At 39.5% G+C, this 27,090-nt stretch overlaps 2 protein-coding genes and 1 long non-coding RNA gene across 4 annotated transcripts in view; 2 read left to right on the forward strand and 1 right to left on the reverse strand.

The window, feature by feature from the left end:
- Positions 1-27,090, reverse strand: part of LOC113747645 (uncharacterized) — a 120,592-nt gene that overhangs the window by 69,796 nt on the left and 23,706 nt on the right. For both annotated transcript variants that reach the window (XR_003463762.1, XR_003463761.1), the window contains exon 3: positions 2,328-2,403. This is a non-coding gene — a long non-coding RNA (uncharacterized LOC113747645). The remainder of the gene's footprint in view (positions 1-2,327; positions 2,404-27,090) is intronic.
- On the forward strand, positions 21,742-24,974 carry LOC104924009 (homeobox protein HMX1). Its single transcript, XM_010737229.3, has 3 exons — positions 21,742-22,077; positions 22,459-22,647; positions 23,453-24,974. Exons 1-3 carry the CDS (start codon positions 21,840-21,842, stop codon positions 23,857-23,859), a joined length of 834 nt encoding a protein of 277 aa, XP_010735531.3. The 5' UTR covers positions 21,742-21,839; the 3' UTR covers positions 23,860-24,974.
- LOC104924008 (homeobox protein HMX2) lies at positions 25,029-26,472 on the forward strand. Its single transcript, XM_010737228.3, has 2 exons — positions 25,029-25,536; positions 25,789-26,472. Exons 1-2 carry the CDS (start codon positions 25,284-25,286, stop codon positions 26,346-26,348), a joined length of 813 nt encoding a protein of 270 aa, XP_010735530.3. The 5' UTR covers positions 25,029-25,283; the 3' UTR covers positions 26,349-26,472.

Consider the following 27,090-nt stretch of genomic DNA (forward strand, 5'->3'; position numbering starts at 1 on the left):
TCTATGTTTTATTTTTGCTGTGATGGCTGCATTAATAAAAGTAGCCAATCATGTCTGAAGATTTAATTAAATCAACACATTAAACTTTTGGACCAAACATTGTTTGTTGCTGTGTAGATAGTGTAAAGCTGCCTACATGATAAGAAATTTGCTTTTAGCTCAATGCAAGGCCCATCGTTCTTAACCTCCAACAAGATGAAGGTCACTGACTGGGCAAGGATAATAATTTATTATTAAGTTTGGGAAATAAGATAGATGTAATCGGTTACACCTGCACTGTCAGCTCCAGTATGCATCCTGCCTGACCATCAAAGCAAACATCCCGTATCTGCCACAAGGTCTCATGATGATTCTGTATCTGTTGTAAACTGTAATCTAACTGTAAAGCCAGTCCATTAGATGTGTGACACATGAAGGGTTTTACACAAGTCTTCTCTCCTGAACCACACAGTCTGTTAAATTTGAATGAAATGAGTGACTGAGTATGAAACAGAGGGTTATGCTAGAAGAGGGTCGAAGGGCCTGCATCCATTACTCTACAACTACTACAATCTTACCTCCTATAATCATTCAACATGACTGACTTTCTACCATGAATAATCTAATATCAGTTATTCTCTCATAAAACACTAAAATCATTTCACAAAATTCTAAGAAGCTCTTTCACGTGGCCCAAAGCTTTAAAAACATAAACTTGGGAGAGTTCGAAGGTGTTTAAAAGAAAAGAACATCTGTAAGCATAAAGTCTCATCCCACGGGATCTATTATGTTTACAGCAAAACAAATGATGAAGTTGATGGGACTGCATCCTTTAAAACGGATTTCAGAGTCAGTGGAGCCTAGTTTCAAGAATTTGGTATAATTTGGGATAATTCACTTTGGGCTGATTTGTGGGTGTGTTGATTTACTTATAAATAAATGATGCCACTTGACATGTGTCCTGAAAGTTTTTTTTAAGATAGCTACTCCACTAACAGTAACTATCAGTTGATATACAGAGTTGAGAAGTCTGAGACCATTAGTCAAGATACTTCTATGACTCAAGTTATCCCAGCATGATTTGACAATGTTCAAAAGAGCCTATTGTGATGTCACATAATGCTTCTCGGTCTTCAAGTGTCCCCATTAATGTTCAACATTGGTGACTATGGAGAAAAGTCCATGACAGTCAGGACTCCCTGGTCCTCTTTGCAGTCAACAGTTGAGCTTGACGTATCGATCTTTTGATGGAGTGGTCACTTTTGGTCTGCCTGATCATGCTTTGGATACAAATGATCCGGTTTCTGCAGACGTGTTAGAGTTCACGCACTGCACCCTTAGGAAGCTGTAGTCTGGCAATGATCTGATGCTGAGAGAACGCCCATTTGCTCAGAACAACAATTCAATTTCTGAAACTTTTACTTGCTTTCTGAATCCTCAAACTTCTTCATTAGTTCTCTCAGATTTGAAGCATCTGTAAATAAGTCTCAATAGCATCTGTGGCATCAGTCAAGTTATGACTCAGTAAAATGATGACGCCCTCCGCTGAATCAGGATTGTACTCGTGTCAAAGCAAAACTCATTTAGGAGACAAGCTCTTGAGAGTTTAGTGATGCTCAACATTCTTTTCTCCCAAGGACACTAGGGGCTTAAAAGAGTACTCCACTAAAACAGCATCCTATTACATTGTGAGACAGACAATTAAACAAAAAATTAATGCAGCTTCCTCTGGAGCCCCGAAAGGCGTCATACAACTTTTAAACATATGCAGCAGCACTCCCAAAGTAAACTTTAACCAAACAGCCAAACTGGCTCTGGTGTTGTTGTTGCATCTTTTGTGCATTTCATTTGGTCATAAACCCAAGCACTGGAGACTGGATGATGGCACTAAAGGAAAAGTGAGAGATCACCAAAGAGATCACAATTTATCCTGAGGGGGACATAAATGTGTGTTTCAAATGTCAGGGAAATCCATCTAAACACTTCTGGAATTGAAGTCATCAGGATTCATCCTCTGCACCATGAATGTCTGCACAAAGCTTCGTAGCAATCCATCTCATAGCTGTGGTGGACTGACAGACCAATGCCGCCATACCTAGGGCCATGTTAAAACTCTTTCATACAGTGTATCTATCAGAAGTTTTAATACTACAAACTTATTTCATCTCACTCTTTTGGCGGCTTCTATCAAGTCATAACTAATTGATAGAAAAGACACGAAGCACCGCCAACCATTCACTGTCACTAAATTTGCCCTTCAATTCAAGTTCCTTCAAAACAACCAAATTAAAGTCTTATGTCCCAGTCCACCTGTGAACCTGTGTCAGAAGATAATAAGATTACCATACCTGATCTAGAACTGCAGGACCGTACAGTAGCCGCCACCGAGGACACCATCTCTGGGAATTTGGGGATTTGAATAACCTGAGGAGAAAAATGGGACACAGCACAAGAAGCCGATATTTAAATAATGCACTTTGCACTGCAAGTTTAGCTCCCTAAAGTAGCTCCTTTTAAGACCGTGACATGACTTCTTTTTCATGATGAGCAAAAGCTTGGCGAGATGAGCCATGGCGGCCTCCATCATAGACGTAACTTCACGTCTATATGTTTCCCCTTTCTCTCTGTCAACCACACATAGAGTGAAGTCTTATCCTGCCCTGACTGACTAAGTCTAACTGTGGCTGGCACAGTGTTTGTTGTTTGATCACTGGATTTGTTTCAGTAGCTGCAGGCCAAGTGTTCATCTTCCATTAAGAACGATTGCTACAGAAACAACTGCTCCACCCCAAATTAAATGTCATGTTGTAAATGACAAGGCAGGCCGTCAGGGAAATCAGAAAAGCCTCACATGATGTTACTAGTTTCTGGGTCGAGGACTGAAATCACAACAAACCCACTAAAAACTTCAAATTCACTAAACATAGACGAGTGATTGTAAACGGCACAATAGGTTTTGCTCAATGTCACTTGGTTCTCATTTGCCAATCAAAAAAAAATCTATGTAGCCTGATTAGAAACAGGACAGCTGGTCAGTAGTAACTTTATGTGAATCAGCAATTCTGGATGCTTTGGCCTGATGTATGCCTGGATAACATTCGGGCCCTTGACCCCTGACGCCTTAACTGTCAGTGTCTCTGATTGCCACAGCTGTGATTACTGCAATTACAGTGGTAACACGATTACTGTCTGACTAAAATACACTCTGGATTACTAGAGGTCAGCACAATGATGCCCATTTGTGTGAAGAATTGGAGTGTTAAGCATTGCCGGTAAAATATGCAGTATTCTGTTTGAGGTTGATAGTTCATTCTTGATATTGGCAGCAGTTGACAAAATTTCAACTCAAGGGCCCCTTACTAGATCCTTGTGGAGGTTTCCAAAGTCAAGAAGGAGCAGAAAACTTCAGGACTTCAGGTCATATGGTCTAAAGTAAGGAGAGTTTTCAAAGTCTTGGTAAAGTTGACAATGCCACTGGCCATACAAACAGACACTCTGACGTCAAACCTGTTAACTGTAGTTCAAATAGTAGTGATTTTATGTAACTGGGTCTTTAGCTGATGGTAGTTTGATCGTTAAGGGCTGAGGACAGAAAGATTATATCACCTAGAAACTTGACTAAACCCCGCAATTAAGCAAAACAGTTATAGCTTACTGTTTGTGGGACTACATGTGAACAGATACTAACAGGAACTACTACCACTTGGACTCACAAGCAGGACTAAAATGTCATACGGCGAGGACAAGTTGCACTCTCCTACTTTGTACTGCAACTGCTGCACAACAAAGAAGTTCTCAAGCAACTTTCTTGACAAATGCTGCATCTTTGACACTGTGTCGATACAGTCGCACCATAACTACCTCTGCTCTTAAAATGTTCAATATCCAGAGAGTATCAATTTGTACATTTTAACAAAAAAAAACAGGGCTTTCAGACTCTGAAGAGTGATAACTAATCAATACTCTTGGTTTGCAAAGAGCCCCGGAGCTCCACAAAATTGACAGGGAAAAAAAAAAAAAAAAAAAGTAAAGGTGTGAAGCTGACTCACTCAAAAGCTTTCATGTTTTGAGTGGAACGCTGACAATATTTTAGCGGAGCATTATTGCCAGTGTTGAGTCTTTTATGCTTCTGTTTCTTGCTGTAAGTAAAAGATATCTAAATAAGCTCACAAAGATATACAGCCACACTGCGGAGATCCCCTGAGAATGTAGTAAAGCTAAAAGGTGAAGAAGACCGTCGTGTACAACTCTTACCGTGTCCAACTGTATTAGAATTATATAGATTCACATTTAAAACCTGCTGGTATCTGCCTTTCTTAAAGGTCGGGTCACTTTGTGGTTAAGAATGGTTGTACTGCATGTATCATGCCATTAATTATACTTATGGTCATATTACATTCTTTGCTATTCAAATGTCCCGTAGGGATTAATTAAGTCTAACCACTATTCCTTTTGAATTGTATTCTCTCTCTCCATAAATCACACCGTATCTGCAGCATTTCTTTATTTCTTTCATGCGGTAGCAGGAGGCAGCTGCGATAACAATTGTATTTCCGAATCTCTGAATCTCTGAGTCTGGGGACTTTTTTTTAAATAGCTGTCAGTCAGTGAACAATTCAGAGAGTTCCCGCTGCGATTTTTTCATTGCGTATCTATCAAGCTTTTGTGTTTCCAGACCTAAGATTTCGTGCACATCCTGCTGCCTTGTGAGTTCCTGTGTAATCATACTGTGAACTCCACCTGCACACTGTGGCGAATCACAGAATGAATAGCCAAATGTCCATGTCTGTGACATCTGTGCTTATTGCAGCAGGCCTTTGATGTCTGAGACCCAATTTCTATACAAATTCTGTCGAAGCCAAGGTGAAATGGCGCTTCGGCTGAAAGATGATGAGATTAAAAACATCCATGTCTTGATATTCTTGTGATAAATGTGTGGTAAGATTTGATAAAAACAGGCTGAATAATACCTCATGTAGTCTATAATGTCTTTATACACCATAAATTTGTGCATCCGAGCACCAAAAACGTGACACGGATACGCCTTATCGCCAGCAAGAGAGGAAACTCCATCAGGTAATAATTATATCAGTTGTTTTCCATTCACCGGAACCGCTTCTTTAAATAAATTTGAAGGAATAATCACAACATCCATTGCAATTTATATGGAGGCCTCCTGTGAAGAAAGCAACAAATCCCCAAGCATAAGCGTACATATGGAAGGCATTGGCCATGTTGTTAAAGGATGCATGAAAGTAAGAGTGAAACCCCCCGAGGCCATCCAGTCATTCGGTGTTCCACAGCTCCTTAATTACTTGGAAGGCTGAAACTTAACAGACGGAGTGGGCGAGACAAATGAGTCCCTTAATCATGACCTACAAAGCTCTGTTTATCAGCAGGAGAACCATGTAGACGTGTCATGTAATGGTGCCATTGAAACTGACCCAGAATATCTGACAGCATGGTAAAATTAGCAGCACAGTTAGAAGCGGAAGAAGTGTGTTGAATTTACTCCCCATACTGATTGACTGAGCCTCCAGGAGTCTGAACACACGCTGGTCACGAAGACTCATTTCTTAATGTGTTTTTGTGCTCGTTGGTGCCGTGACAGTGACGCAACTTGTCCACGATGTTTTACTGTCGTGGTTTAAATAAGGATTCATCAAGCCCTCAGAAATGACTCCCGTCTGTGGTAACCACCGGTAGAGCGACACAGTTGTTTCACCGTGTCAGCAGCTGCGAGACGGTAGCAGTCAGGCAGAGAAACAGATGTTTTTGGAGAATGAGCTTATTAAAAAATCGTTTTTGTGACTGAGCTCGAGCTTTTTGGGGACAGGTGGAAACAAATGGTGGCTTTTCAACAGTGGTGATACGCGTCTGTCATAACCAACAACTCTGTCAGGAAGAGATCGAACTTTACAGCTCCTCACAGAATGCACAGACTAATTAATTTCTTCTCTGTCAGTGTGAGATCATGGGGGAAAAGGGTACAAATATGCATTCAGATAGGGCTGACTTGTGAATTTTCTGATGTGCAAATGGAATCTAAACATGATTATGAAACTTTATGGATTTGGCAACTTGGTTAGTTGAACAAACTCACATTCAAAAGGCAACACATGAAAAGCAGTGCATCTTTCAAATAACTTCAATAGCATCAGCAACATCACGCTTTTTCTCCCAGCAGTGATCATTCTCTTTGCGGAAAGTATTCGTAAGATGCTTTATAAATAACTCACTCTGAGGTAAGAGTCATTTAAGCCAAACTTTAAAACGCAACTGAGATGTTACAATGAATTAAAAATACAGGTCCAAGTTGCTGGAGCGAACAAAAACCGTGAGTAACATTGTGAGCACACAATTCATCCTCAGGTATCGTGTCTAGTATAAAACAAAATCGATGGACTTCCATCAACTGTTGCTGTAGAAGTTGTGTAAGTATCATTAGGTGGAATTTTGGTCAGAAGGCAAATGAATCAGCGGTGAACTCATTTAAAACCTCTCTAACAGCATTTCCAGTGAACTACTCGAGTAGTTTCGAAACAGAAAACAGAATAATGCCAATAAAAACTGACAAGAGCCATAAACAGAAGAGAAAATGGCAGCGATTGTGTTACATACTGAGCGAGACATGGTGGAAATTCCCCATTGAAGTGTGCAACAAATAAAAGGCATCCTGTCGCCCAGCAGCTTTGATAATACAGTTACTGCTGGTTAAATATCAATTTGATGCAATATAGACATAGAGATCACTTATTTTTACCATATTTCTTTCATTTTCAGAGGATCTGAGAGGAAAATCGGATTGAGCGAGTGCACAGGTCCGCTGCTTGTTCCTCTGCTTTATCGCTCCCTTTCAGCTGGAATGAATTGTCTTAATTAGACTGATCAATGCGGCTGTTAACGGCAACACAGTGTGTATCATCGATGTCATCAGGTGATTGCGCCTGCTCTCCGAGTCGATAAAGTGAATGTCAGTTCGCTGCTCTGGCTGCAAAGCTAATTCCCCTTAAGACGGGAGTAAAACAGGTGGTTTGTCTCATTTCACAGACATCCGAATCAAGAAATGAGAGCTTAAACAACTCTCGATGATTAATTAAAGAGATGGTCGATCAGCAGCAAACTTTAATGTCGTCACTCTCTAGGCCTTTTGATTCTCTCTGGAAGGTAAGCTGGTTGTCTACATGCAGGTGTGAGGAAAGTGCATTTCACTTTTAAGAGCTTTGTTGCTGTTCAGTGCAGGAAAGCCCATTGTCTGGGATTTTATATTGCTCGTATCCTCTGGAGAGCAACTATTATTTCTGCAACTGTCTCAGCCGTGTCTGTTATCTCTGAAAATCCTCACTCCTTGCTGAGTGTTTCCTGCAAAGGTCAACTAAAGGACGACGGTGTTAGTTTAACTGATAGAAAAGGTACAGCATCTCGGTTAGAAGCAAGTACACGTTTCCATGAATGTTGACACCTACTGTTCCTTCTGTAATGCTCAGAGATTTGGAGGATTGATAGATAGCAGGGATAAGAAGTCAAGAACTATCACTGGTAAAGGTGAAGATTTTATTTGCAAATATGGTCTCGATATCATCTAAAAATGATAATCAGTGATAACCCTACTGATATAAAAGTCTTACCCAACAGGAAGAAAAATGGAAATTGTGCAAACAAACCTTCAGAAGTCATACAGCCTGAATATTTTAGATCTGATTCTCGATACCTGCTGCTGCTTAGAACCACAGAGATTATAAAACTTGCAAATAAAATAACACAGAAGACAAAACAGTGTGGAATAAGACACTTTTTCCAGTAAGTCGACATTACAGTACAAGAATAGGGCTAACGATATTATTACATTTGCTCCCCCAAGCCCAATTGTTCCTGTCGAAGGCAGAAAACATTTCAGAAAACGGTAATGATCCTTCATGTCATCCTGTGCAACAGTTCAACAGTGGAAGTCTATGACACAGGAATAGGTACAGATGCGTGGATGTGTGTCAGTAAGGTGTCATTTCACCGCAGGCCTACAGGTTCTCAGCGTTCTTTGTCCGAAGTAGAAACTTATAAATAACCACTATATAATCCTGAAAGGATTTCAAGAATCTTCTCACTGGCTATCAAAACTCTTAGAGTACCCTAGAACCTCATCAATAACCACTAAAACTTTTGAAACGACCCACTGGACCCTTCTAAAGAACTTTGAGAACCATCTCAGTAACCACTACAACCTCCTCAATGACCACTAGCAACTACAAGATCCCTTGAACCTCTGCAGGATCTCGAGAACCTCCTTTAATTTGTCACATATCTGTATACCAGGCTTTGGATACAACACACGGTTGTTCATCTCAGTGGTGTGTTATAGATGTACAGTAAATGTAGATGTCATAAGATCACATTAAGATATTTCCAGCAAATCTACAATGAAGTTCAACAGAAGGAAAATTCAATTAACGACATAAATGATACGCATCAAGCCATTAGTATCAGCAAAACCATCTCGCACAAACAGGATACCTGCAAAGAATAAACTCATTACCTTGGAAATGTGTCCTCTAAAAAGGAGAAGAAATAATAGACTAGAGTACAATGCAGACACACTAAAGATTACTCACAACACTGTAGTACCAGGAAAAGATTTCCTCAGACACATTTTTCACAATCACAGATTCTCATTATTTATTTTCCTGCTATTGAGTCGGAGTGTGACTGTGTTGTTATGCGTACTAGCACAAATGTGCTGCAGCTACAGATGCTGCTCGCCGAGAGGAGCGGACTTTTGTGGGATTAGTGAACGCCTGTGATTACGTTTCGGCTCCGTGACAGGTACGCTGGCCACCTGCGGCCTCCCTGCACTGTCAGAGTCAGGTGGAGGCGAACGCACATCACCAGCTGACAGACCCACGCTCTCTATTGGCAGGGGAAAGTTAGGGGAGAGAGCTGCAGCACCATCTGGGAGGCTGATAAGAAGGTAAAGGGCATTGTGTGGTATTGAATTTGCTGAAGATCAAAAGGTGGAGGAACCTGAGGGTGGCTGCGATGTATTGTGACAAGTCTCCAATCTACCTGTACAGTATGAAAATACACAAGCACAAGTGAATATGAAGAATGTCTGCTCGTCTAAAAATAGGAAGATACTTCAGGAAAAAGAGTGTCTGCTTTTATGAACTTATACAAATAATATATCATCACATAATAAACTAACTGTGCTGTGTATTGATAAATCCATGGCGCTGAAGTAGCAAATGGATTTGTTTTTTTCTCTCAGGGCGCTTTCACGCCAGGATAGTCTCGATGGACTTGGTTGCATTGGGCGGGGAATGTTGAAAGAATTTCACACCTTCACTTGGTTTGATCCACTTTCACACTGCACCTTTGAAAGCGGCCCAAATCGCTTGGACAGTTGTGGAAGAAGAAAACAGGATCATCAATTGGCCAGAACCCAGACCCGCGTTTTGTTTGGTCGGCTTTAGAGTTCGGATGAGCTTTCACACCTGCCCAAACAAACCCTCAGTACAGTTGTCATGAACGGGGAAATTAGCTATAGAAACCAAGCTGTTCATTTCTCCTGTGAAGTTGTGCATTTTAATATGGGGGCTTATGGAGACTGACTCTTTTTGTAGCCAGCCTCTAGTGACCGTTCAAGGAACTGCAGTTTTTGGCACTTGCATGTTGGATTCACTTCACAGTCACAGAGGTAGTCACTTAGACTAGAATAACTTCCACATTAAAATTCTGTTTGGTATGAACTCCATCAGCACCTTCTGTACTAGTCCTGCATTCAGGGAGGTGTTAAGCGCACATTTATCAAGGTTGGCAACTCTGCAGAGCCTGTTGTGTGCTTACCGCATGAGTGTTAAATATGATGTTTTGCGCTGGAGGATTTTTCTACTGCATGGTGGTGCCTGGTCTGCTCATAGAAAGACAGCTGGAGGCAATGAAAATGACCGGATCTGACCAGGAACTTCCCTTGCCACCCGCACACTGATTTTAAAAATCCTGTTGATATGAAAGCCCAGCAACACTAATTTCCATTATGATGGCAGTGTTTATCTCTTACAAGAGATAGCCTTGTGCAATTATTTATTTTTTTCTTTATGCTTCTCTCTGCTCAAGATCCTTGTGACAGGCGATATTCTCTGTCTAAGCTTCTCTGAAAGACTAATTTCATTTGATAGGCTGTGGAGAGAAAAGGCATGCTGCGTGCATGCGAAGGAGCCCTCCGTCTTCTTGTAATGAATTAAGCTGTACATTATGCACAGGGGCCTAGACACAGCGTTAGCCTCAGATGTGCTCACTGTCTCTTCAGCCAGCCGTGCATAATTACCAGAGACTGGGGCTCGTCTTCATTTTCAATCATGGCAGGTATTAATTCCATTGGGCAAAATGAAGGTCCACTCACTATCCACATTTCAGTGGCAGCTCAGAGCCTTTGGTGCTGTATAACTAACAGGTTCATGACCTCAAATGATGGATGATTCAGAAACTGTCAAAAAAAAAAAATTACTAAATTGAAATGAATCTGTCCCTTAATGTATCAGTTTAAAGATTAATAACACTGTCAATTAGAAAATCCCAATCTAGTGAGGGAGGTGCGCCGAAGAGTCGGTATGGAGGACTTTACCGCAGATTTGTTAATTACATTGGACTTTACCATCACAGAAAGCTACAAAAGACATTGTGAGTTCAAGTTTCTTGGTCGAAACCACGTCACATAATCTCAGTCAGTAAACAGCGGGGCCCACTAGGTTCTTACTGCCAGAGACGGATGTTGCTCTCCCAGGGGAAGTGTGCTGAAGAGTCGGTAGTAGAGTTGAGAGTAAGGGTAAAAGTAAAAGTGTGGGATGTTTCTGTTTCTCTCACAATCTCAACTTTCCTCAATGTGCTCAAAACACTTTACCTTTCTATGAACTTGCTGTAGCTATGTGTGCACACTTCAAATGTAGTAAAGGATTATTGACATTGACATTTCTTTTTCAGTTTTACCTTGCGATCACCAAAAGATAGTCAAAACTATGGAGGAAAAAAAATCCTTTTAGTCTAGTTTATCATCACAGCTTTGCAACACAAAGCACGTCTTCAAAGCAGTTCTGTTTGTGTAGCAGTGAAGAACAAACACGGGAGATCCAAATGAAGTCCATTAAATCAGCTGCATATTACCCTAAAGAACAATCACCAGATATAAAAAAGCCCATGATGTGACGATGTACATTACTTGAAGAGGAAGATGTGTCTCCGATGCAAAATATCTCAGAGTTCACAAGGACATGATGACATTTGCTCGGAGTCATAATCATCTCAGGTAACAGATGATAATGTAATTTTGTTCTGTAGCAGCTCACAGTTTTCTTTATAGACTTTCCTATTTTCTTCAAGTAAATGATCTATTAATAAGCTTCCCATTGATTTGCTTTTGGTTGGTACTGGGGCTTCATATCCTCTGTGCGCCACGCATACTAACTGTGCCTACTGTAGAAGACAGGGTGATTGATTTCAACACACTGTATTACAGTGTTCAACACTCAGACTCGAGGTGGAAAGTAAGAAAAGAACCCTCTAGAAAAGAAAATGTGATGGTTGTTATTAAAATTCATGTGGCTGATTATGATTAATATACTTGATTAAATTAAAATGATTGAATAAATAACATTTGGGGGGATTTATTATTCAGACTCAGGATTTTTCAGTACATTGTAGTGAATTTTAATGTGCATTTCTGTTTGGAGCACTTTCATTTTTAATCTTACTCTTAATAATTAAATACTGTGCATAATAAATAACCCACACACTGATCTGTGTCTACAATCAATCACGTAGTTATTACTTTGCATTGATCATTTCTTCCCACGGCCCTCCAGACCAACGAGAAAGTTCAGTGCATGTGATTTCAGTTTAAGAAATTTGCACCATTAAAGAACAATATCAGCAAAGGATGATAAAGGAGTCCCGGTCTTCATATTGCTCTTACATGATGCATATTCCTAAATAAAGTTGTGTTTACATTGAAACCTTGAGGCCAGTTAGTGTTACTCCAGTTCTGTTTGCTCTCTGGGTATCAGGATGAATAATGAAGCTGCTATATGTAAACTGTTGTGTTCATTGTACTGTACTAGAATACCAAACCCGCTGTACCAGACAGATTTTCTTTTAGTCAGTAAGGATGCCAACCTTCCATGACCATTATTATTATAAAGTTTGAAGGCCGTGCATGCAAATATATTTGTCCCAGGAGAAACCACAAAACTGGAGGACACCTGGATATGGCCAAGAAAAACAAGAGTGTTGCCAGGTATTATAATACAGAGAGGGGTTCGGGGATCTTCAAGAGGCCCAAAAACAAATATTTGCCCCAAAGATTCAGACATGTTACTCAGCAAACTGAGAACAAACTGTTTACCTACTAAACTGCCACCAACCTACAACTTGATTTAGGGCACCAACATGAGGCTATGTTAAATATTAAAATAGCAGATTCACGGTGATACAAGAGTTTTATGTTACTACTGAGAGCTGATTGAACTAAATCCAACAGAAGCAGTAATTAAGATCAGTAAGAACTGTGATTGACTAAAGTGTAACGCTGCCATCTAGTGACTGAAGAATGGTGTTACAAACATGAAATCAGCACATTATCCAGGAGTCAGAGATGTAAATGTGATGAGTTTCTCTGTCATATTTGATCTCAGGACACATTTGAAACTTATTTCAAGTGTATGGTAACTCAAAAAAAGAGTGTATCGTTAGACGGTTCCTCACAGAGGATGTAATTATGAATACAAAAGACTTATTTTGTCATTTTGCAAGTCTCACTTGAATCTTCACAATAGATGGCACCAAGAAAAATGAACTAAAGAGATACATATCATGTATTTATTATTATACAGCAGCTCTGTACTACAGTTTTCCAGTAATATGATTCGCAGAAACTGAGCTTTGCTGCCCTCGGCTGGCTGACACTGTACTGAACAATCCACTGAGCTTTTGTTTCCTGAACATATTTTCATTTTAGAGGTTTGCGCATGGTGTCTGTGCGCCTCCTTTGACTCACTTTTTTTATTTGTATTAATGATTTTCAGCTGTATTCTTGATGCTCTGGCTCAAAAGAAAGAAAAGAAAAGAATCAAACTGAACTTTCAAACCACTCGAAGCTGAAACTGTGACATCTTTTCTCCGTCAGGATTTTTCTGCTTGTCTTCATCGCAATAAGTGATACAAACCAGAATAACTGTAATCACGAAAACAGGCAGCAGATGAAAGTGCCTTCTTCTCTTTTTCCACACACTGAACACAAACAGATTACAATAAGAAGAGTTTTTAGGCCTCCCAGCCTTGAAAACAGCCTCAGGCATTATTAGTGACCTCCTTCACTGACTCCCTCTGAAACAACTTCAAATTAGCTCCTTTCTTTCATGTCACACCATCCAGATTATTGGCACACATGCTGCAGCAGCAGCGGTGAGAGTTTTAAACTTTAAAAAAAAGGTACGTGTTGGACATTTCAAGAAAATGTAAAATCTATTTGTTGGTTCGTTTTGTTTTAATAAGAAACACATGGGCAGTAAAAAGAAAAAAAAAGCTTCGAATGTGATGAACTTTACAACTCTGTCTGTTTACTGTAAGCGTGTCACATCACTCCTCTGCTAATAGTCAGATATGATTCATTAATTCACAGGATTTGATATAATTATATTGGGTGTCAGAGAGGGTGAGCATTTCTACTGAAATCTAACTCAGATGTTGATGAACTACAGAAGGTTATAAGTGTGACTGACTTTACACAACCAAGCCTCAAAAGTTGAAACACAGACTTAAAAGTTTTACACATAACCTCGATAAATCTCAGAATTATTCATTTTCAGCCTGTTTTTTTTTTAAATCACACCTGATCAGTTTAGTATTGATTCATGTGACCTCCAACTTGATAACCAATACATTCACATTGCTCTGGAGAACATTTCTATCCTTAAAAACCTTTATTTGTGCTTTAAGTAACAACTGCAGCACTTTTGGTGCTTTAAAGAACCTTTTTTTATGTTTTATAATCTTTCAGGTTCTTTGGGAATTCTGATTACTGCTTCTTTAGGTCACTTTTTGCAGCAACCTGACCTGGTTTTGATTTTAAAAAATAAATAACTAGTTCTAGTTAGTGATGAGTGGTGATGATAATTTATAGAAAGTAATAAACAACTTAACTGAATTATTTTCTTTCATTCATTCATTCATTCATTCATTCATTCATTCATTCATTCATTTATTTATTTTTACCCAATGTTGTATTTAAAATGAAACGTTTTAATTCAGTTATTAAATATTACACTTTCACTGAACTCGGGGACAAATTCCAGTTACACTAAATTCTGGGTAATAATAAATATTTCTTTGAAGAAGCAACAGATAAAAAGTTCCTCTATGAAGAACAACTTCAGTTCATGACTGAACCCTTTATTTATAAGGGTGCAGTGAACAGTTTGTTTCAAAATAATATTTCTTCTTGCTGTTTAATAGTAAAACGTTCAAACTCACTGATTGATGCTGAGGTCTATAAAGTCGTTTCATACACTGCGTCTCCCCTTCAGCTGACCGACTCTGGTAATTAATAATACATTAATTAACAGTGTTTGTCTCTGAAGGGTAACGTGCAGGACGTTTTGTTTCCTCACAGATAAATAAATAAATAAATAAATAAATAAATAAATAAATAAATAAAAGCTATTTCATCAGGAAAAAGTGTGGAAATAATGATGATCAGCCAATCAGAGCCGATCAGCGTGATGAAGTTCATCGACATTTATCGAAAGCACTGACGTCTCAGTGTTTGCTGTAATATGACGTCAGGTCAGCGTCACTTTCAGTTTGAACAGCTGCAAACGAAACCATCAGAATAATATTCAAACTCTCTGAAGGGTAAACAAGGACGTTACATTAATACTTTAAGTAGCCTACATGCTGTTAGTGCCGTCTGTACTTTTACTTAGAGAAGATACAAAAAGTAGTTCCTCCGCCACGAGTTCAAGATCAGAGCTTATGTTGAATTATGAGCTCTATCCCTAAAAAGTTATTTTTAATAAGATTATATTGTAAAGACTACTAGCCTAAAAAATATATATTTTTAAAAATCCATATTTTCTCAGTTAACTCAATGTTTTTCAATGTTCATCGATAAAAGCAGCTGCAACAAAATAAATAAATAAATAAATAAAACATAAAAAAAAAAACTTAAACAGCAGGCTGAGAATCAGCTTTCTCTCCACATCATTTAATTTGTTAAAAATGCACATATCTACACAAAGACTTATCTTTTTTTGTACAAATATTTAAATCACCTTTAACACTCGGAGTGTCAGATGAGGCCTTTAACGTGACTGTGAGTGTGTACCAATTCAAAATAAAAATAGAAGATGTTTTGTTTACTGACCACAGCCATTAAAAATAAATCCCTGTCACTGTGTCAGATCAGAGTCTCTGGTTGCGGGTTGGATTCCCGCAGCAGCACTAAAGTATACGCGGAGGACTTGCGTGACAAGAGGAGGGAAAACAAGACTTTGTGTGGAGATCTGTCCCGCAGGCAAACATTGAAAGTGGACTCTTTCATCTTTGCTGCCGCTCCTGGTTTTTTCTTGCCCTGCCCCCTTTTTGCATTTATGTTTAATCATATCAGATGGTCCTCAGACTCCGCGGAGACTTCACATACTGTAGCTCGACCTCCAAATTTTGAGTGAAAGAGAAGAAGTGGACCAATGGGAGAGGATTTCAAACGCCTTAATATGAAAACATACAGACATACATGAGGCAGTTTGGCCTTTTAAATGCAGTTTGATTAACACTTATAGGAGTACAATCTCATTTTAAAAGTAAAAAAGGAGTAAGAGGAGGAAGCACAGGCTGGACTGCTCTAATAGCCCCTGTACTCCCAGCTATCCTTCAGGGGCATGATTTATTGAAAAATATGGACCCTGTGTATAAGCTAATATGACAGAAGTGCTTTGACCCTGGGGGGGCAGTGCACTCTCCACAGTCGGCTCCAACCTTGAGTGTTGCACCGCTTCTTTCTCACGCGATTCCTCTATTCGAGGGTCTTCAGCTCCATAACCCTCTCTCTGTGTTTATCTTTTAGCTCTGTAGATCTATTCGAGTTTGCATTTTTAAAAGGAAGATCACCCGGGGTCAGACAGAGTGCGAACAGTTCATAAAAAGGCTCAATTTTTAATCAGGTTTTTCCATTTAAATATGATTTAGTTGGAAATGATGCCAAGAATCAGGTGCTATATGTCAACACTTGACCCCCCAGTTCCTGGTATAGCTAAAGACATTAGTGGCATTAGAGGGAGGGCCTGATGTGTTCTCATTGATCTGATGTCCCATAAGCCTTGGGTATTTGTAGTGGGCCTGTAATCCATCAGAAGTGCTCTTTCATTTCCCACCCCACACACCCAGAGGGATAAAACATGTTTCCTGTGGAGGTATACTGTACCTGCTGGCGGGCTGCACTTATCTCATGTGATTAACCGTGATCACTTTAACATGCATGGGAAAGAGCCAGCGAATTAGAAATGTGCTTTTTCTGAAGAAACGTGCATTAAAATGCTCCAAAAACTTAATTTTGTCCTTTTAAAATGAGTATTTCTCTGAAGGTTTCTATCTTTAAAGGAGAATTCTTTGCTCTGCACAAAGAAAAGAGGTGGGGATGTGCAGCATTAGGCCATAATGTGGTTAAAATATCAAGCCTTTCACTCCTTTGTGCTGAACTGACAAGGTGGCTCTAACAGGGGTTAATTTGCCGTTCAGGGGTTAAACAAACGGGCATTAATAGTTTATTCCAGCAACGACTCAAATGTGTTTTCTTTGGAGGCTTCGAGAGATAAAATCCAAACTAAAAAAAAAACTATTATTTTTGTTAACTGGCTTTTGTGTGATAAAGCAAACAGCTTCCCCAGAATGCTTTTTTTTGGTTTGTCCCAATGAATTTTGGGCTCTGGGTGCAGTAAAGTGAGGGCTAATAGGGATTAAGCAGGAGAAGTATGTGTCAGCTTGGATGCTTGTAATCCGGAGTGTTCTTTTCGGAGTCTCTGAGCAGGTATGAAACGCACATTAAGAAGCATTTCTGATGAGTGACAGCAGGAGCCCGGAGGTCTGACTTCACACGTTCAAACAGCATGTTTAATCAAACCTCATCCGATTTTTACGTTTTCGAATGAGAAAAATCAAAAAAGGGATTGCTAGTGAAATAAAAACAACAAAGACGGTGAGCAGGAGTTGCAGGAGCCATAAATCAGACAGATTCATCAATAGCGCCGCACTCGATGTGGCATAAAGGGGCCTTCTGGTTGACTGCCTCTGTTCAGGCCGACCTAAGACGTCTAGACCTTACTGACCTCGTATACACTATTGCATTATAGGGCATGGCTTTAACTGCAAGAGCTTTATGGAGCCAGTAATGATGTGAAGGATTCCCCCAGCAGACTATCATGAATACAGATTGAGTAATCTTATACTGCAGGAAGAATCAGGATACTTTGTTATGGATGAGCTGTTGTCAGGAAATCAAAGTAATCAGAAGACAATGAGGAGATTGTATATGTTATCTACATATTATGATTTTGAAATGCTAATGTTTCATTAATATCATTATCTTAAGAAACAGTTAAATAGACAGTGGCAGGGAAACAATACGTACTTTACTAGTGTAAACTGAGGTATTTTACTTTTTACATTACATTTTCTTCTACTTCTATATTTCAGAGGGAAATGTTGCACTTTTATAGTTTTGCACATTAAGATTTCACATATAAAGCAAATATTTAGCTCATAGACGTACCTTTTTTGTTAACTAACAAAGTATACAATTGTGAAAATGCTCCTTACATAACATAATATATATAATCCTTTAATATATAATAATATATTCACTTTTACTTTTAATACTTTAAGTGAATTTGGCATTTAAAGTATTGAAAATCTTCTGTAATTCTGTAAAAAAAAATTGTAAGTAAAATTGTAAACATTGTGATATTTCTACTTTCACTCAAGTAAAGGATCTACTTTCTTCTTCCACCTCTGCACGCAAGTAAAAATCAGGTAAAAATGCATAATTTTCCTTTTAACTAAAATGAATTTGTTTGTTTTTTTCTACATAACAAACATGAGAAAAGGAGTTCTTATCGTTGGCGTTCATGCAGCAGGAAATGTAGAGGTTAAGCTCCTCATTGCATCATATCTACCTTGCAAAGCTACAGTGCCATCATTAATTAAGAGATCTTGAACATGCCTCTCTGCAACGCTTCACGGTGAGGCCAGACAGGAAAGGAAGTGTTAGGTTATTGTGGCTCGAGTTCATTTTCGAGCTCGCTTCAAAAGCGACACAAAAACATGTCTGTCTGAATTATTGTCGGGTGGAAAAATAACAGCAGAAACAAACATTTCTGATCTTTTTTTAAAAAATAAAAAAAACACTGACACCTTGTTTGAGTTCTTCGACCAACTCGTGCAATCATCTGTAAAAATGAGGCCCTCCACAATTTTTCAGGGCCCGCAAAAGAGTTCCAGAGTAATCGGATGTGAGGTCATTTCAAGTCGTTGCCTTTTCATGAAATGTTTTTCTCTGCTATGAACTGCTGACCAATGAGTATGCAATAACACAATATGCTTCCACTTCATATACTTCCACTAAAGCCAGTTAGAGAGACCACAGTGAAATTACAGTGCAGACAAAAGGCGAATGACACATTCACAAGACCCAGAGCTGCAGAAACAATACTGCGCTTCATCAAAAACTAATTAACCAACCAGATATCAAATCATTTTAAGATCATTTCCAACCAGATATGGAGAATCTTAAACCACAGAGGGGATAGATCACGGGGAGTCATGTGAAAACAGGAAATAAAAAATACTTGTAGTTTTTCTGCACGTACTCAGAAGTCTATTTAGTTTTCTCAGAATTTTCTCTACTGATCTTCTTTTTAAATATTAGACATCTGCTGGTTGCAAATAGAAGCAGCTTCATCTTTAAAAAGGCCCTCAAAACCTAGTTTCTTTATTAGCAAAGTGATGGCATGAACTAAAGTCAGAAAAGTTTTGCTTATTTCATCAGTTCATGCACTTGTTTATTTATTTGTTTTTCTGTCTGCTCTTCTCACTGGTTTGAAGTGGGCTGGACTTCATTTAGAAGAGAAAACAAAGTGATGTCACATACTCCCGTGCACCAATCAGGATGCAAGGATGGTTGTTTCGTCACTGTCAATCAAATCTGTTAAAGAAACACACCCATACTGTCAGCTGATATTTGAATTATTAACTGCTTATTAAATAATATCTAAAGAATTGAATTTATTTACTTAGATATCTAATATTACTGAAAAATACTTCACATTTGAAGTTTTAAAAGGCTCACTGTGTATAATTGAAAAGATAGTATGTGTTTTTTTTTATCCTGTGTGTAAAATGTATTTAACAAAACAATTCCTGGGTATGTATTTATATAATCAAAAAGCTGTGGTGTTTTTAATTAGGCCAAATTGTTCTTTTAACTTAGCCAACCAAAAAAACAGTGAGAACAAACAGCAGATCAGGATCAAATTAACAGTTTAAGCCACTTAAAATTTCCACAGTGTAATACTCTGTAACCCTTCTCATGAATTACAAATATTAGTTGGAGCCATACTGCACGTGCAGCAGGCTGAGAGGACGATAAATATACAAAATAATGTGTTTAATTACCTCTGTTAAGTTCTCTTCCGATTTGTGAGTTTATGTAAAAATGTCTGTGGAGGTGTTACACCCCGACCACAATCCAGAGTATTAGGTTGATAGGCTATTACTGGCAAAGAGGCTTTAATAAAGTCAATTTAGTGGCACAATGGGAACAATTGTGAGCAATTCTCGTGAGAAAACAAACGTTTTGTTGTTCTCTGCCTCTCTTCACCGATGGCTGCTCAACTGTGCAGGGGTTTCAGACACCGACAGACTTCCTCTTCAGGATTCTTGAATATTTCAGGCAATTCTTCGAAAAAGATGTTACATAACAAAGGTTCGATAAGGTTTGATCAACATGTAGCCTGAAAAATCTGCAGGCTGGAATGTTCCGAGGATTTGTCCAAGGCTACTTACAGATGAAAGCGAGCTTTTCACAGTGTTTCAATCCTATTACGACTCCAAACGCAGTGCTGTTTCACTCTGACTGCTGACTAAACATTTCCAACTTCAGCATTAATTAACTCACGTTAAGCTGGAACACACAGTCAGTCCATCTATGGACAGTTAGGTATGCTGGGGGCTCTTTATAATAATACATTTGTTTATTATCATCATCATTAAGCTACACTTGTGTGTTCATATTAGGCTTTGGAGAGATTTCCTAACCCTGGTTGAAATGCCTCAGCCTGTTAATCAGTGTTGTGAAGCCTGTGGTGGGGTTACACTTCACAGATTGGTCCTTTAATCCTGCTAAAGGAAGGAATAACATGTTCCCAGCTCCAGAAGCAAGATGACGCTAAAATTATTGACGCCTGTGATTTATTTTTTAAACTGCAATGTGTATTTAGTTATTTTTGAATGTGCAAGTGATGAACTTTAAAACTTTAAAGGCCCCCTTCATGGAAAAATGTAAAAATGTGTTTCACTTGTTTGGATGTTTGAACTTCACTGTGCAGAATGAGTTTGACGCCAGAAGAAGTTTTCACATTTATAAGGAAAGTTTCTCTGCGCTCACCTTAGATACAAGATACAAGCGAAATTTGTGACATCATGGCGAGTTTGGAGGCAATCTTTTTTTTTACTTGAGCAAAAAAATAAAAATACATTTTTTAATACATTTGTAGGTTTTTGCAACATCTTCAGGGGGTTCTTTAAACAATGTGATTTATAATGATAATAAAAACAAGTAAATATGCAGATATTAGACCACACAGTCGAACTACAGACTTTTAAGTTTTAACTAATTTTAAAATGATAAATGTTGTAAAAATCTATAAGAAAACAGCTTTTAAATAAACAGCTGTAAAGGGTTAAATGTGACTGGTTACTTTATTTTAGTTTGTATAGATTACAAAAATCCAAGATTTTATTTGCCCGGTCATGCTGGTCTTCTTTTACACTAAATGTTTAGCTATGAGTTTCTTATGTAATATTAATAACAATATAGGATAAACAATAGGAATATTTGTAGTACATTTGTAGATTTTATTTCAGTTTTATGCTTTTGTTCTTTTTAAAATACATGTTCAGGATCTTTTACATCATTTTCATGCTTTAATTGCCAATCACCTCGTTTTTCTCACCTCGACATGTTTTCAGTATGATCGAAAAATCTTGTCAAAGATTAAAGAAAGATTGTTAAATTAAGCGTAAGACATATGTGCAAATTGAATGTTTATGAATTATTGTCTTGGCTTTTAAAATGTATTTACAGTGTGCATAGTAAATACAAATTGTGCATGGACAGATGTAACCAATAGGCGGTACTGTGCCATTCTCCATGAATCTTTCTCCATCTCCAGCCCTGAGGACAACACCGTGTCTCTGCTCTGGTTTGCTCCCTAGTTGACCTAAATACAGCATCTCCACGCTCCCTCAAGGCAGACCATCACACAGCCTACAAGAGAGGCTTCGAAGAGCGAGATTTTTTTCTTTTCTGGAGTAATTCTTCGTCTCTTCAACTCGAAATTTCTGTCTGGATCTCTTTACAGCTGAGGCTTGAGCTCTCTTTGCTCTCGTGGGTTGCGCCGGGATGGTTTACGCGGAGCAGAAGATACTCCTGGTTGGAAAGAAAACACATTCCCGGGAATGATTGTATAATATCCAAATCTGGGATTTTCTTTTACATAAAAAAAAGGTGAAAATCGACCGTGAGGAAGGGACAGTAAAAAGTCAAAATGCTTGACAACAAAGCGCAGAGATCGAAGCCACAGTCGAGAGGTTCGTCTTTTTATATTGAGAATTTGCTGGGGACTACAAACAGAGGGGATTCCGCCGAGGAGCGGGTGGGGAGCCCGAGCATCAGAGTTACCGTCCACAGGCCGGTGATCCGTCCGGGACTAGAAACAAAACGTGTGGAGGACAGAGAAGTGTTAACCTGGAGATCGCCAAACACAGCGTACCACACCTCGAGAAGTGAGTGACTGTGCCGTTTTATGTCCTAATCTGTCAATAAAGTGAACATCAATGAATAATTGGGCTGAATCACGATTTAATAAGAGGATAATTATGCCAAATGTACAAATGTCACACTTGGATAATTAAAATCTCAATCCGTGCGTAAAAGTGGAAATGGCACCTTATGTGCTGCTGCACGTCTGTTCATTCTTCCGTGCGTAAAACAAAACAATTATCAGCCTAGTGAGAGCATCAGTGTTTGGCATCCACACCACAGTGTGATGCCTCAAACAGACCCGCAGCGGAGAGCTGATGCTTCTTTGAAAAATGTCAAATATTGTGAGCGATATTAAGTCTGAACCACGTGCAGGATTTATTCATTTTTCCCCCCCACCGTAGGTCCTCCGTACAGGGATGAACACACAGACCCAGAGCAGACGAGCGACCGGGATTCTCCAACTTTAAAAAGAGGGCGGGCGGAGGAGAGCGAGGAGCCGGAGGAGAGGGGGGAGGATAGTTTGACGGATGACAGGGAGGAGGACGACGCGCGCTCCTCCTGCCTCTCTCGGGAAGACAGCTGTGACACAGGTGAGGTCAAAGTCAAAGAAGAAAAATCACACTGCGGTCTGTGGCCTGCGCAGAGAGGGCATTCGTCACCACGCATGCGCCTTTCCACAGCTGAAACGTTTTCCTCAGGAATAATAGCTCATGCAAAATGTCTAATGTATCTGTTTGTTTGGAACTTTTTTTGGTTTGGTTACTTTGATTCATGAACATGTTTCTCGACAGAGAGCATATGTGTGTTATATATGAAGTTTCAGGGGTGTCGCTAAGAGTTCCTGGGTCCACTTCACCAGTAACACAAAATTAATTAAAGAAATATTATGTCGTTTAATGTTATATTATTTTGCAAAGTTCCCATTCAACAATAGAAGTATCAACCAACATTATTTACATTTAATATTACAGTTAAGCACGTACATATGGAGGGTGAATAATGCCTTTTTGTTGTTTTGTTGTGTAGACCAATAAAAAAATTGAGTGCAGCTACCATCAACCAAATTAGGTGTCAACAAATTCTTTACATACTCACAGGGACTGAAAAATAGAATCATTTGACAAACTTTATGTTGTTGTAACAGGGTTGGACAATATGATGATCTATCATAAGATGATCTCAGATTTTTTGTTGTCGATCTGATAATAGTTCTGGTTGGACCAAGATGTTGTACGTTGATTTTTCAGGAATTTAGTTCCAATGATTGGCTAAAGTCTAAGTTTTTCCAGTTAAAAACTTTAATCACAATATTACTTCGATAAGATTTTATCATCTACCTCCCATTAAAGTTGTTTCAGTTCTAATTTCTAAAATCTACCTGCGTCTTCCTCTCAGGTGACATGAAAATGGCGCGTAAGAAGAAGACCCGCACCGTCTTCAGCCGGAGTCAGGTGTTCCAGCTCGAGTCCACCTTCGACCTGAAGCGCTACCTGAGCAGCTCAGAGCGAGCCGGGCTCGCCGCCTCGCTGAAACTCACCGAGACCCAGGTGAAGATCTGGTTTCAGAACCGCAGGAACAAATGGAAGAGGCAGATCGCCGCGGACATTGAGGCCAACACCGTCAACTACCCTGCGCAGAGGGTCGTCAGGGTTCCCGTGTTGTATCACGAAAGCGTCACGACGCCGGTGACGCTGACCGGCCTGCCTCCGGTCGGCTTCTCCGGTTCTATCAGCTACCCATTGACTTCTCACTTCACCCATCCGGTGTCGTTCATAACGCCACAGATGACTGGACTGGTGTGACTTTAAAAAGGGCCCTTGAACTTGTGACTCTTTGACGCCAGTTGAATCAAATAAAGATGCTGCAATAAAATTCATTTTAGTTACAGACCCTGTAAAGTCAGATCATAATAAAGTCCATTCATCCTGTGTTCAACTGGTTCTTTTAGAAAAGGTGGATCACTCATGTTGTAGGTCACCATGAACAAGTTCTTTCAACATGAAGTACTAGCTGTCCTGACTTAAGGATGTTTTTGGCTCTTTAACCCACAATCAACCCTGTCCTCAGGCCATCATGGAGGACAATTCTCGCCAACTCACAAGGGTATGGATGCTGGACACAAATAAGGATCAAATGAGGGTGCATAGAAGATCTTGAGCTTGTCAAACAAAGCCTTTGTAAAGCTACGAAAACAACTCTGCGAGTCGAGAATGTGAACTCACAACACAAAGAAAACAGATGTTTGTGAACAGATTCAAACTGCGAAACTCAAGAGAGTTCCCACACTGTGCGAAAGTCACAGATGAACCGCACATCCCGAGTAACAACTATGAACTCTGCCAAAACCCTAACCCCCTTTTTCATCTGGTGGTTAGTTCGGCTTTTAATAAGTGTAATCTCAGCACACAACACGTTAAAAATATCCTTTCTAAACAGGCCACACACTTTTGAAACAATGTTTCACAACCCTCTGAATCTTTTTGGACCCTCATTTGAGCCCATATACATAAACTTGGAATATTATGCAACATATCCTGGGTCAAGTCTAGAAAATGCATATACTTGATCATAAAAGGCATTAATGTGTATGTGTGACTGTTTTGATTGGCTGTGACACATTTCTTTTTTTATTTAAGAGGACTTTAATACTTTTGTACACCGATATGTTCACGTGTGAATAAAATATAAGCACACACTGTTTTGTGGGGTCTCATTTGTGGGTCAACTTTAGTGTTTACTGCAAGAAATGTAGTCTGTAAGTGCATGTTAATGAGTTTCATGGAGTAAATCAGTGACTTGAGGTTTGTGGACAAATTCAGATGTTGGATTAAAAAGACAAATTCAAGTTTACAGGGTACATGTTGTGCTGTGGAGAAAGTCAAACAATGGTTTGAAGCATTACTTAGGTCATAATTCTCATGAGTCGTCAGGCTGTCATTGTGGCATAAAAATAAGTAATATATCAGCCAGTCTGGATATGAAGCAACTCCACAGTGTTGCTGACTCCGACCCTAAAGTTCAAGAAAGTTGAAAGGAGCTCGCATGGAGTGAGCAGGCATTTAAAAGCTACAATATGGCAGCCAGACGCAAATCTGCATCCCGCCCTCATCTGCCCCACAACCTCACCAATCAAAAGCTGCTAAACCGCAGTCTTCCGGGTCGTTGAAGAACGTCGCACCGGCTCCCTCTGTGCGCTTAGTAGCAGCCGAGGAGCAATGGTGCTCGGATGCGTCCGGAGGCGCGTCGGTGTTTCGGGTTTCACGGTGGAGCAGATGAGATGCCGGGGAATATGAGCAAAGAGGACGCCCCGAGTAGGAGCGCTTCTTTGACGTTCACCATAGACAACATCCTCAACCTGAAGCAGCGGGACGCCGGAGATTTGGAGCAGAGGGACGGTGGGTGCAAGAAGGATTTTCAAGCGCGGTGTGATGAAGTGTGGGACGTCCGGAGGAGACACTGCAGCGGATCAGACGAGACAGGTAACTGGGAATTTCATGAAAAATACAGATAAACCAGTAAAGATTCTAAAGACGTGTCTTTATTAAGGATTCATAGACGTGTGTGCGTAAAGATAGAAGCAGCTGATATTTATTTAATCTTTCTACGGATTAAATGTCTATTTATTAAAATCAGGTTGCACCAATAATGCACGCAGGAAAAAGTGTGTTAGTTTGCCTTTTTTTTTTTTTTTTACCGCTGCATCAAAGCTCGTATTGTCGCTTCATTCACAGCGCAAACGAAGCCCAGAGTTCATCGTACGGACCGCGGGGAGAACACCCCGCCGCTGACCGCAGGCTCCTGTCCCGGGGCGCAAAGTACGCACACCGCGGAGGAAGAGCCCGAGCAACAACAACAACAACAACAACAACAGAGCACCGTGGACACTAAAGCCATGGTCAAGAAGAAAACGCGCACCATCTTCTCCAAGAGACAGATATTTCAGCTGGAGGCAACTTTTGACATGAAGAGGTATCTGAGCAGCTCGGAGAGAGCGTGCCTCGCCAGTTCCCTGCAGCTCACCGAGACTCAGGTGAAAATCTGGTTTCAGAACCGCCGCAACAAGCTGAAGAGACAGTTATCCACGGACATAGAGGGCCCGCTGGCCGCGGAGCACCTCTCCGAGGCAGGGAAAAACGTGCAATTACCGACTTTTTACAAAGACAGCAGTCTGCTGGGTGGATGTTTGTTACCCATGCCTTTCCCCGTGGTGTACCCGACTGCGAACGCTACGCCTTACATCTACTTCTCCAACACTAGCAAATATTTTGGCCTGTTTGACGCAGACGGATGAGTTCCTCTGTTTGGGAAGACAGTGTGTGGACAGTCGGACATGCAGGCAGCTTCACAGGCCTGTCACCTCTTTTTTTTTTTTAATTCAACTTTGATGTCAACTAATCCAAGACATGCATGTGACACTTTCTGTCCTTCTCCAAATTGTTTTTATAATATCTTTTTATTATTATTATTAATTCATTATTATTATTATTATATTTATTATTATTATTAGTTTTATAATGCTGATACCGAATAGAAAGTTTATAGTCAGAAAAATGTGCATGCATTATTAAAGTTCAGCAATGTCTGAATGAATGTACATCCATGTTTTCCCTCTGAGTGATGCTGCATCAACTTGTAACCCTGCGATGATTTTCTGTGGAGCAACACTTCATTTGTATTTATACAGCATTATTATTATTATTGTTATTATTATTATTTAAACACTTGACCTTTCATATGACAGACTCTGAAACTGTGAATACAGTTAGTATTATCATGACTATGACGAATTTTTGCAATAAAAAAGTGTAATATTTGCAATTTTACCAAAAGTGTTTGGCTCAAATTATGTTCAGGCGAAAGATGTTCAAGCTAAATTTGATCATTGTGTTTCACTGTGTTTATATTTTAGTTTTCTTCTTTTTTTAAATCGTGCATTTGGTCCCACATAAAAAAAAAGAAAATTAAAGGTTTGTGTTATTTTAGAAAGTGTAGAAAATTGGATGGAGCAAACAAACAAATAGACTGAAGATGGG

This window comes from Larimichthys crocea, chromosome XIV (genome assembly GCF_000972845.2).
Source record: "Larimichthys crocea isolate SSNF chromosome XIV, L_crocea_2.0, whole genome shotgun sequence".
Lineage (NCBI taxonomy): Eukaryota > Metazoa > Chordata > Actinopteri > Sciaenidae > Larimichthys > Larimichthys crocea.